At 33.5% G+C, this 12,762-nt stretch overlaps 1 protein-coding gene across 3 annotated transcripts in view; it reads right to left on the bottom strand.

Moving 5' to 3' along the window:
• Positions 1 to 4,097: 4,097 nt before the first annotated feature.
• Positions 4,098 to 12,762, bottom strand: part of LOC145256218 (triokinase/FMN cyclase-like) — an 84,854-nt gene continuing 76,189 nt past the window's right edge. For 2 of the 3 annotated variants that reach the window (XM_080114836.1, XM_080114835.1), the window contains exons 14-16: positions 12,512 to 12,545; positions 6,649 to 6,753; positions 4,098 to 4,417 (exon numbers count right to left, since the gene is read on the bottom strand). In XM_080114836.1, coding sequence (XP_079970962.1) covers positions 4,259 to 4,417; positions 6,649 to 6,753; positions 12,512 to 12,545 — 298 coding nt within the window. In that variant the 3' untranslated portion in view covers positions 4,098 to 4,258. The remainder of the gene's footprint in view (positions 4,418 to 6,648; positions 6,754 to 12,511; positions 12,546 to 12,762) is intronic. The other variant, XR_013863943.1, reaches the window with a different exon arrangement.

Below are 12,762 nucleotides of genomic sequence, written 5' to 3'. Positions count from 1 at the left end.
TATGTTTCGTGTCTTTATGAAAGCCGTTATTAAGAAAACGTTCAGAGATAGAAGATGGAAATTTCAACTGACACAATACATACTTACTATGTACGTGTGTGTGTGTAAAAATACTATGTGCATGTATAAAAATACTTAGTATGTGTGCGAAAAAATACTTAGCATGTGTGTGCATAAAAATACTTAGCATGTGTGTGCATAAAAATACTTAGCATGTGTGTGTATAAAAATACTTAGTATGTGTGTGCATAAAAATACTTAGTATGTGTGTGCATAAAAATACTTAGTATGTGTGTGCATAAAGATACTTAGTATGTGTGTGCTTAAAAATACTTACAATGTGTGTGCATATAAATACTTAGCATGTGTGTGCATAAAGATACCTAGTATGTGTGTGTAAAAATACTATGTGTGAGTGTAAAAATACTACGTGTAAGTGTAAAAATACTATGTGTGTGCATAAAAATACTTAGTATGTTTGTGCATAAAAATACTTAGTATGTGTGAGTGTAAAAATACTATGTGTAAGTGTAAAAATACTACGTGTGAGTATAAAAATACTATGTGTGTGCGTAAAAATACTTAGCATGTGTGTTCATAAAAATACTTAGTATGTGTGTGTAAAAATACTATATGTGAGTGTAAAAATACTAGGTGTGAGTGTTAAAATACTATGTGTCTGCATAAAAATACTTAGCATGTGTGTGTATAAAAATACTTAGCATGTGTGTGCATAAAAATACTTAGCATGTGTGTGTATAAAAATACTTAGCATGTGTGTGTATAAAAATACTTAGTATGTGTGAGTGTAAAAATACTTAGTATGTGTGTGTATAAAAATACTTAGTATGTGTGTGCATAAAAATACTTAGTATGTGTGTGTATAAAAATACTTAGTATGTGTGAGTGTAAAAATACTTAGCATGTGTGTGCGAAAAAATACTTAGTATGTGTGTGCATAAAAATACTTAGTATGTGTGTGTATAAAAATACTTAGCATGTGTGAGTGTAAAAATACTTAGTATGTGTGTGTATAAAAATACTTAGTATGTGTGTGCATAAAAATACTTAGTATGTGTGTGTATAAAAATACTTAGCATGTGTGATGTAAAAATACTTAGTATGTGTGTGCATAAAAATACTTAGTATGTGTGTGTATAAAAATACTTAGTATGTGTGTGTATAAAAATACTTAGTATGTGTGAGTGTAAAAATACTTAGTATGTGTGTGCATAAAAATACTTAGTATGTGTGTGTATAAAAATACTTAGCATGTGTGTGTATAAAAATACTTAGTATGTGTGTGCATAAAAATACTTAGTATGTGTGTGTATAAAAATACTTAGTATGTGTGAGTATAAAAATACTTAGTATGTGTGTGCATAAAAATACTTAGTATGTGTGTGTATAAAAATACTTAGTATGTGTGAGTGTAAAAATACTTAGCATGTGTGTGTATAAAAATACTTAGTATGTGTGAGTGTAAAAATACTTAGCATGTGTGTGTATAAAAATACTTAGTATGTGTGTGTATAAAAATACTTAGTATGTGTGTGTATAAAAATACTTAGTATGTGTGTGCATAAAAATACTTAGTATGTGTGTGCATAAAAATACTTAGCATGTGTGTGCATAAAAATATTTACTATAGTATGTGTGAGTGTAAAAATACTTAGTATGTGTGTGCATAAAATTACTTAGCATGTGTGTGCATAAAAATATTTACTATAGTATGTGTGAGTGTAAAAATACTTAGTATGTGTGTGCATAAAATACTTAGACTGTGTGTGTAAAAATACTATATGCGAGTGTAAAAATACTATGCGTGCGTGTGTAAAAATACTATGATACATAAATAAAAGAAGCAACATTTGTACTGTTATTATATCTGGGGTTGATGAATCTCTGTCCCATTTGAGGATTTTTAATAAAGTTCAAAAATGTATTTGTAATTTGATTGGCACCATCCTTGGTTTCTTCTCTGCGTCCTCTTATACAGAAATGATGTTGCTAGTCCCAGTCTTTTCTTTAAATACTATTATGGCATGTATTCTTCAGAATTGTCTGATCTATTTCCTGCTTCTTTTGTTCCAGCTTGTATGACTTGTTGGTCTTCATCAGTTCTCTGTTTTTGTATACCTAATACTAATAACTAATACCAATAATTCCTTTTCAAGAACTGCAAGGCTGTGGGACTTTCTTTCTGCTGACTGTTTTCCTCCTACCTATTGCATTAGTATTTTCAAGACTAAAGCTAATAGGAATCTCCTGTCTTAGTGATAATCATCTTTTGGTCTTGTTAGCTCCTTATATCATGTGTATTCATGCCTTGTCTGGAATGATTTCCATAAAAAACAAAACTGGAATGTAAAAGCTTTAGTATGTGACTCCCTGGAAAGTAATCAAGGAGCATCGATGACATAATTAGTCAATAACATTAAAATAAAATATAAAAATTTGCATAATAATTTTAACTCCATTTATTTTTATAATAATAAGAAACCGATTTTATTTCAAATATTTATCCCATATCCGCCATTTTTTTTAAATTTTTTTAGATTGTAGTTCTTGAATGTTTTGATCAAACTTATAATTAGGAGAAACCAATTATAAATTTTAATTAAATTTAAATAAAATTTTACAGTATTGTCAACAAAATGAAAAAGTGATAAAAAACAAATACATAGCATATAAATGTTACGAAAGGCAAGATAAGTTACTCATCTACCTAGATCGATGTTTTTGTGTTTTTACTTATTTAAGAGTGTTTATTTACTTCGAAACACATGTATTGACAAGTCTAACATTAAAACAAGAAAAAAAAAATGGCTGACATGAGATAGTCATTTGGGGATTCTCGATAATTGCTCAAAATGACCACCTCATGTCAGTCATGTTTTTCTTGTTCTAATGTAAGACAAGGAATTAGTTGTATTTCAAAGAAAATAAACACTTCAAAATATGTTAAAACACAAAAAACTGATTCAGGTAGGTAAAAGTGTAACTTATCTTTCCTTGGTAACATTTATTTGTTATATATTTGTTTTTTTTTTTTGTCACTTTTTCATTTTATTATCTACACGGCAAAATGGCCAAATTTTCTTTAGAATTGATTCCAATAATATCTGATTAATGATATTATCCATAAAAATGAATTAAAAAAAATGTTCTGGTTGCAATGAGAATCCCATCGTGTGAGTGGGAGAGTATGCCTCCTTTTCTGATGATATGTAACTGACTTTTTTTTGGAGGGGGGAATGAAATTAATTGTTTTATTTCTTGTCTCTGTTTAAACATGTGTGTATGCGTGTGTGTGTGTAGGTAAAAATGTGTTTTCTTTTCTGTCGTTGTATGTGCGTAAACACAAACTTATTTAGTATGTTTGTGTGGGACTTCTTTTTTCAGACGACATATTAGTGGCCAGTTTTTTTTCTTTGACACACAAACAAATGTGGTCTTCTTTCCTGCCTCTGTGTGTGTGTATGTGTGTGTGTGTGTGTGTGTGTGTGTATGTGTGTGTGTGTGTGTGTGTGTGTGTGTGTGTGTAAAAGAGCGTTTTTGCTACTGTGTGTATGTGTACATAAACTTGTTAGTATACGTTTGTCCTATTTTTTTGCTCTGTTTTTTTTTTATTATAATCATTTTACTTTAGCAGTTAGTTTGAAGAGATCAAGGGAGCTAATTCCTGGAGCTAACACTTGATTTCATTATGATTTGAATTTATATGCAAGTGCTCTTTTAAGAACAGACGTTGTTCCCTTTATGGCTGATATTTGTATTTCATGCCAGCTTTGTCTTCCAGGGATTGTTTCCAAATATTTCTTGAAATTTTTTTTCGTTAAGCCAGTTGCTCCTATCATAACTGGTATAATGTTGATTTCTTTAAGAGACCATGTTGTTTGTCTGTGCGTGTGTGTGTAAAAAATGTTTCCTTCTCTTCCACTATGTGTATGCATATGAGCTTGTTTTATTATATAAATGTTGCATTTTTACTCTCTATGTGTATGTAGGATGTATGAGAGGTTGTTTTTTTTTCTTTGGCATGAAAACAATCGTCTCCTTTCCTACCTGTGTGTGTGTGTGTGTGTGTGTGTGTGTGTGTGTGTGTGTGTGTGTGTGTGTGTGTGTGTGTGTGTGTGTGTGTGTGTTAGTATATAAATGTCTCTTTTTTCTGTGTTTTATTTCCACTTGTGTATGCACGTCTTTTCTGCCATTTTATCGATGTGTGAATATATACGTGTCAGTCCGATATAGTGAATCACTGTTCTTCATGAATTGCTTCCAAAATAGCTCTCAGCCACAACGTAGTACCCACAGCTCCTGGGTCAGGTTTTGTTAAAAGATCACTGCTCACATAACTGGCACGTCCAGCCTTGGCTTTCATGTCTTTTGTGGATTCGGTCGTTTCTTCTGCAGCCTAAAAATGAATAAAAGTTATATTTTATTTTCACTATATCAACAATCTTTTAATGCCGCAGCATAGATCTTTGTAAATGATTAAACAATGACATCAAATTTTATTTAAAGAAGATACTGAAGTGGAAACTGCCAGATGATTAATTCAAAATGCAAAATATTCTTTCCCTGTCCCATGTTAAGAATGGCTTTCTAAAATAGAAAGCCATTCTTAACATGGAAAAAGAGGGGGTTCATGTTGACATAGCATGATGAAAGTCATTTTCGGTTTAACAATTTTTTTCTTGATTTAATGTATTTTATGCTTTTGTTTAAACTTGTCATCTTCTGGCATCAGATTGGATAATCGCTTTGGCATATTTCAGTCACTTACTTAACCTGCTTTAAGATGCTGACATGAAGTTATCAGAGATTGAGTTATAAACTGGATAAGTATTTTTTTTATTTTATGCAATTTCTTTTTCAACTATTGAATGTTAAATTTAATTGTTTTAAAATGTTGACAGATCGTGGAGTCGCTGTTGAGAAAGGGTTACATTATTGCTAATTGCCTGAGGTAGTTCTACCAGGAAATACTGACAAGGTTGCTCAAGAATTTTGTAAACCAGAATATGTATATATATATATATATATATATATATATTTTGTGTACAGAAAGTTGTTAGTTGAGACAGGTCATTGGTACCGTCGGTTTCAAGCCCGATAATAAGGCCCGTTTAAGGTATCCTTATCGAGCTCTCTTCAGCCAATATTCGTCAATATTCAAAATATAAGTACGCTCTTAAAATTTGGATTTTCCTTTTAATTGAGCACTCTGCTGGAATTCTTTTTCCAAAAAAACTAATCATATATATATATATATATATATATATGACAAAAGTCTATATTCCACATTTCCAGATGTTGACCATCTTATCTTTTATTTCTTAAAGTATGTTGAAATGCACAATTCTTGACACCTGTTTTGTAGCGCAGAATCATTCATGTAATTATTATGTCAATTTGTTAATTTATTCTGCCCTTAACTCATCAGAAGAAAAGGAAAAGAAACTTATTATCTTTAAAAGGAAAAGGAATTTATCAACTTTAACAGAAAATAAAGGAATATGGGCATAATTACAAAAAGTGTGTTCTCATTTTACTTCAGTAAATTCTCAGAAGTCAAGGAGCCCCTTTTGGGGTTATCCTATACTTCTCAAACCTTGAGTTAGCAAAGCAGTAAAGAACACTTATTTTTCTCTTCATAATTCACCACTTAATTATTATTATACTATCTTTATTGTGTGTGTGTGTCTTTTTCTTTCTATATTTTGCTTGATTCCAAGACAGAATTCATCTGGTCTAGTGGAGTGTGCAACCAAATGTTGTTACTTGAGATAACATCACTAAGAGAAAGTGCATCATTCTTCGTATGAGCCAGTATAAAGGGGAGTTTATTTGGGATCCGAATGCCATATTATTTTGAATATTTCACCAGCGTTTACTTGTAAGGTAAAGTATCGTCATGTTGGGTTGTGCCAACAAACCTTTTTACAGAGATACCGAAGACATTGGAAGATAGTGTCTCGTAGGTACTTTAATGTATGTGGTTGTTTTTGTTTTACAGCATACCAACCCTTTTCAGGTTATTTAATGCCGAATCCAGTGATTTTGAAGAAAAATTTTTTAATAGAATATATTTGTTTTGTTCAAGTCGGTTTTTATTTAACCCATAGTTGGGACCCTAACAGGTACTACCACTGTGGGTCAGAGTGAACTTGGGAGCAATGACAATTAAAGGGTGGCTCCACACTCCCCAAAACCCATAGGCTGGGACTCACCACTGGATATAGTTTAAGGTCATATTCAGGACCCCATGACAAGGGTTGCTTTCTTAGATTCTCACACCGTCAATATCTGCACCAGAGAGAGAGAGAGAGAGAGAGAGAGAGAGAGAGAGAGAGAGAGAGAGAGAGAGGTCATGAATTCATGAGCTAAGTTAACATAACAATGCAATTTGCAATCCCCTCAGATCCATTCTGTGGGTCAGAGTGGACTCAGTAGCAATGGCAATTAAAGGGTGGCTCCACACTCCCCAAAGCCTGCAAGCTGGGCCTTACAATCGGATATAGTCATATCCAGGTCCTTAACGTATGTGTAAGTAGATCAAAAGAATAAGATCAAAACCTATCTTCTCTAATAAAACTGTGAAGATTCAACTCGTAAAGATCAAAACAGATGTTCAATGCAAACCTCAACAGCCAAAGTAAAAATATCAATTTTCTCTTTGAGGTTCAAATTTCTTTGAAAGACATTTTTCTCTTTGAAGATTTCTTCGATTCTGGAAAGGGGGTCAACCTGTAAAAAGAGAAAAAAAGCAAAATTTAAAATAGATTTAAAAAAAAATTTAAAACAGTAATTCTGGTAATATTTCATCTTTAATCAATTTTTTTTAATTTTAAATTTTTTCACAGTTAATGTGTAGTTCTTTATATCCAGAAAGAGCGGCTATAAAAATTAACTCCATTCTCATTTCAGTGAAGGATGTGAGGAGACTTTTTCACTTTAATGCCAAGTCATTATCTCTCTGCAGTCGCCTGCAAAAGATGTACCACTGTCATTTTTAGCTCAATAAATGGTTTGGTTGTTTTGTTTTATGGTATATACACCCTGCTGAATCCAGTAATCTTATTTATAAAACTCACCATGTTTGTCTGTTTGTCTCCATTTTTTTCAAATTGTATCTCTATCTGAAATGGTAGGTCGCAGAATGATGGCATTTTTTGTTGACAGTTTTTTTATGAGTCTTTAGTCGATTAAAATACTTTTTAAGGGGTCCAAAAAAAGGGGTAAAAATTGAAAGAAATCATAACTTGCCAAGCGTGAATCAACTAAAACTAATCTTATATGCATGAGCAAATTGTTATACATTTTGCACATTTATATTACTTTATTTTTGATGATTTCATATCAAAGTGATAACGTCATTAGCTTTTAATGCTGCAGTGCAGTTTTGCTATTGATAGTTAAAATGCAGTTTGATTTGGTTTTATGCCTGGGCAAAGAACTACCAGTGCTATATTTATCATGAGACAAATACAAGAAAAGTACCTTGGTTAGAAGAAAAACCCGTATTTTGTTTTTGTAGATCTGAAGAAAGCTTTTGATAGAGTTCCAAGAGATGTTGTTTGGAGGGCTTTGTGTAAATTAAGGGCAAGTGAGTTGTTGGTAAAGTAATGCATAGAAACGTTCAAACTTAGACTTGTAGGAATGCTATAGAAAGTAAAAGTTGTAGCGTAAATGTTACTGAGACGAAAGTGATGATCAGTTAATGTCCAGAAAGGGGAGAGTTCCTCTGCTCACTTTGTAGAAAAGGAGTCAGGTGCAAGTCAATCGTTTATGGTACTTGAAGCATTCGGTACACAAGTAGTGCAATAGAATTGCTGGGAGGCTGAGAGAGGATAATCAGTTTATGTGCAAGAAGTGTAAGATAATGGAGATGGATGAGAACTGAAGTGTGGAGAAAATATAAAATGGAGATTGTTGAGAAATTTTGTTACCTTGCTCCATTGGAGCATAGGGTGGAGCAGGTGCTAGTGTGATTGCAGGAGTTAGGCGTGGATGAAGTAACTTCCAGAAATTTTTGCTAACCAGCACAGCATTGCTCCTGTTCAACAAAGGGAAGTAAGTGTCTATCAGGCACGTGTGCACAATGTGATGATGTATAAAAGTGAAACCTGAGCACTAAGTGTTGAGGACATGCGTTGCATGGAAAGAAATGATACAAGAATGATATGATGAATGTGCAATGTGAGCGTTAAATCTAGGATATAATCTGATGACATCAAAGGAAAAAAAACTCTGGACACTATAGAGAGATTCATGCAAGCAGACATTGTTGGTTTGGTCATATTGAGAAAAAAAATGGATGAAATTGAGTTAGTTGATATAGAATAGTCAAAGTACCAGAGTCGGTTGGCAGGGAAAGCCAAAGAAAACATGGAAGGAAGTAATAAGGATTAATTTGAGAGGAAGAGGGATAAATAAAGACCTGGACAGATATAGGTTAGTTTTATAGTCAGTCTCTGGAAGTATAGGAGGGAAATGTGCATTTCTCTCCTAATAATTACTTAAATAAACACAAGGCCAAACGACATTGCTTTTAACAAAACAATAATAAAGGGTTTATTTAGAAAAGGCGAGATTGTATCTCAGACTGGAGAGAAAGAAAGAAAGTGTAAATGTCTGTTTGAAGGTGTCGTATGCCATCAGACTACAGTCGTCAACAAGCAGCAGTGGGAGGGGTGAGTGAGAGGTCTGTATAGGTCGCTTGGTGGCGTCTCTCTGGCGATCGCAGCTGAGATCCCAAAGAGTTAAAAGTGACAATTGTCATTTTCAGTATTCACTTCAGGTGTTTGCTGTGTGAATGTAGTTGAGATATGTGTGTCTTGTGTTTCTGAGTCAAGAAAAGTTCTTTTCACTCTGTCAACAGATAATGTTTCTTTTTTGCCTCTAATATCCAGGGTGAAAAGTTTAGAAGTGCATGATAACACGCGATAAGGACTAGTATAAGGCAGTGTTAGAGGGGCTTTCACACAGTTTTTTCTAAGATACATGTGTGTCCATGAAGAAATGTCTTTGGGGACCGAAGATTTTATGGTCTGTTCCCTAGGTTTCATGGGTAATAATAAGTAAGCTTGCAGTCTGTTTATAAACAGAGCTGGATCTGACAATCCTAGTTCTATCGGGATCAGCATCTGACCTGGCAGCGATAGAGGAACTCCATAGACAAGTTTGGCTGAAGAGTATCCCAGGTCCTCTTTGATAGCTGCATGACAGCCAAGAAGGACAACAGGTATGTATTCGCTCCATCACTGTTGGTCAAGGTAAGCGCGTAAGGCAGCTTTCAATTGTCGATGGAAGCATTCTATTATTCCGTTCAAAGCTGGGTAATAGCTTATTGTTTGAATACGTTTGATCCCTAAAATACTGGAAAGTTCCTGGAATTGGTGGGATTAAAACTGTGCTCCACGGTCTGTGGTAATTGTTGTGGGGACTCCATAGTGTGATATCCAGCCCAATATAAGGGCTCGCGCTACAGATTCAGCCGAAATGTCCTTTAGGGGAATAACTTCAGGCCACCGTGTGAAACGGTCTATGCAGGTCAACACTGCACCTACAGCTGTGCCTGCTGCATCCACAACTGAGCATCAGGCACAGAATGTACAAGTAATGTGTGTGTTGCTAATTTCTCCTTCACTTTAAAGGCTTTCAGCTGAATATCATTCAGTGAAATCTGCTCATTTTTCTTCTTCCTGTTACGTAACAAGTCAGAAAGAGGAGACAAGAAATCCGCACAGTGTGGGATGAAGCGCCTGTAGTAATTTAGCAGGCCGAGGAAGTGCCTTAGTTGGCGAAGTGAAGTGGGTGGTTTAAGGTCTTGTAGAACCTTAACCTTTTCAGGTAAGGGAGATATACCCTCTGGGCTGATGATGTGGCCCAGGAAAACTAACTCTGAAGCACTAAAAACACATTTACCAGGGTTAATTTTAACCTGGTACTGTTGAAACCGTTCGAACAGTAGGCGGAGGTGAGTGACATGTTCCTCAGGTGAGACACTTGCCACTAGAATGTCGTCTATGTAGTTATAGATGAAGGTACTAGTCGCGTTTCGCAAACCAAAAGGCATAGTTAAAAATTCAAATGCTCCAAACGGAGTTGTTACAGCAGTTTTCGGGATGTCGGCTGGATTCACTGGAATCTGATGGTATGCCTTAACCAAATCTCGTTTGGAGAAGATCTTACAACCGTGCAGTGAAGAAGCGAAGTCCTGTATGTGTAGGATTGGGTAACGATCGGGTACTGTAGTAGCATTCAATATCGTCGGTAGTCCCCAGTCGGACGCCAATCTCCAGAACATTTCGGGACCATATGCAAAGGGGAAGCCCATGGACTGAACGAGGGGCGTATGATTCCTAGTTGCAGCATATGGTTGAACTCTGCCTTCGCTGCTTTAAGCTTGTCAACAGGGAGGCGTTGAGGTTGTGAGAATACAGGAGCACCTGTGGTCTCAATATGGTGAGCTGTTGAGTGAGGTGGTTCACTCACAACAAAATTCAAGTTAGTTAACTCCGGGTAGGAGTTTAATAATGTATGATATGGATCATCGGCAGAAGCGATGAAAAATACAGGGCCGATAGATGTGTAGAACCCGTGACAGAAAGTTCCGTATTAGCATCTATCAGCTGTTTTCTGCGTATGTCAACTAATAGGTTGAAGTGATGAGATAAGGTAAATCAGCTATCGTAAAAACCCACGTAAAGTCTCTACGTAATTCCAAGTCAAGGGAACGAGAAATTTGACCATACATGGGAATAGACGAGTGATTTGGCCACACTGACCAATCGGTTGGCAGGGCGCAGTGATTTGAGCTGTCCCCTTAAGGACTATTTTTAGCCCTTTGGAATCTCAGCTTAAGGGGACAGCTCAAATCAATGCACCCTGCCAACCGATTGGTCAGTGTGGCCAAATCACTTTGGCACCGGGCATTGATCCGCTTATAGTAAATAGTTTGTTAACTGTTACAGAAGTTATCCAACACATTTCAGCATGTAAAACAGACATTGAACTGAATATGATTATGGTTAAAGGAATTCATAGCTTTATAAGTTCATTATCCCTTTAAAAGGACATTTTCACTAAAAGAATTTCCTCATTAAAATATACTGTGTAGCCAAACGTTCATTGAAACATGATGGGAATTTGAGCCATTTTTTTTTCATCAAAAATAAATTTGGCTCAGGAGTTGCCTTGAAGTTTATGAAATACATAAATTATTGGTTAAAATATTTGAAAAAATGGCTAATATATACTTTTTAAATAGTCATTGCTATATGTGCATAAGTTTGAAGTAAAAACATTTGTTTTAACTTTTCATGGAGTTCATTTGAAATATTTCGCACATTTATTCTTTGTTTTAGTAAAGTGGATGAACATACACAAGATATTTTGGAAAAATATTTGTTACAAAATGGACTGGCCATGTAATATCATGGTTTTCCGAACATGATGAACCATTTCAACACAAACGCACAAGCTTTCTTAAGAATTTCAAAGGTACAGGTGCTTTTTTTTTATTCTTTTGTTGGTTTTCATTTACAACTTTCATTTTAACAAAACACAGCAATTGATTCCAAAGAAAAAATGTATTCAAAATGAAAATATTTCATTCAAAATTTTATAAAGTTCACTCCCTCGAGTTGGAGGTCAGTACGATCTGTCTAGGTCAACTCCACATCTACGGGCTGCAAGGGTCCATATCTTGCAGCCTTTCATACACATCCACACCCAAGGCAAAATGAAAAAAATTTGATTTAAAATAAAAAAATTCATTAAAAATAAAAATAGATTCAAAATAAAAATATTGATTAAAAATAAAAACAACGATTAAAAATAAAAAAAATTGATTTAAAATGAAAATATTGATTAAAAATAAAAAACTGATTCAAAATAAAAATAGATTCAAAACAAAAATATTGATTAAAAACAAAAAATTGATTCAAAATAAAAATATTGATTAAAAATAAAAAAATGATTCAAAATGAAAATATTGATTAAAAATAAAAAAATTGATTCAAAATAAACAATTGATTCAAAATAAAAATAGATTCAAGACAAAAATATTGATTAAAAACAAAAAATTGATTCAAAATAAAATATTGATTAAAAATAAAAAAATTGATTTAAAATGAAAATATTGATTAAAAATAAAAAAATTGATTCAAAATAAAATATTGATTAAAAATAAAAAAATAAAAAAATTGATTTAAAATGAAAAAAATTGATTAAAAATAAAAAAATTGATTCAAAATAAAAATAGATTCAAAATAAAAATATTGATTAAAAACAAAAAATTGATTCAAAATAAAAAAAATTGATTCCAAATAAAATATTGATTCAAAACAAAAAAATTGATTTAAAATGAAAAGAAGTGATTCAAAATGAAAAAAATTGAACTTTACTTTCTTTTCTGATTTACCGAGTGTTTATAAATTGGTAGCAATATTTTCAATGAAAGGATCTTAAATGGTGGATTACTCGTCGGATTAATACTCACCATTGTCCGGTCGCCTGGCTTTGCTCCGCCATACCTAAAAAAAAAAGCAAAGAAAAATTCATATCAAAATTATAACACTGCAGACAATGTTAAACAAGTTTACAACAGGTGAATGGCCAACAGACAGACAAAGGTCGTGTAGATTCAAATGTTTAAGCCATCATAAACTATTGATACGAATACATACTAAGACTAAGCTTCTTCCCTTTAACAATTAAAAAAATCCTTCTCAACCAACGATTGCCATGACA

Source organism: Euprymna scolopes, chromosome 32, assembly GCF_053919585.1.
Source record: "Euprymna scolopes isolate OS-2025 chromosome 32, ASM5391958v1, whole genome shotgun sequence".
In the NCBI taxonomy this organism is placed as follows: Eukaryota; Metazoa; Mollusca; class Cephalopoda; order Sepiida; family Sepiolidae; genus Euprymna; species Euprymna scolopes.
Note: the sequence above shows the minus strand (reverse complement) of the source record. Positions and strands in the feature narration are given on the sequence as shown.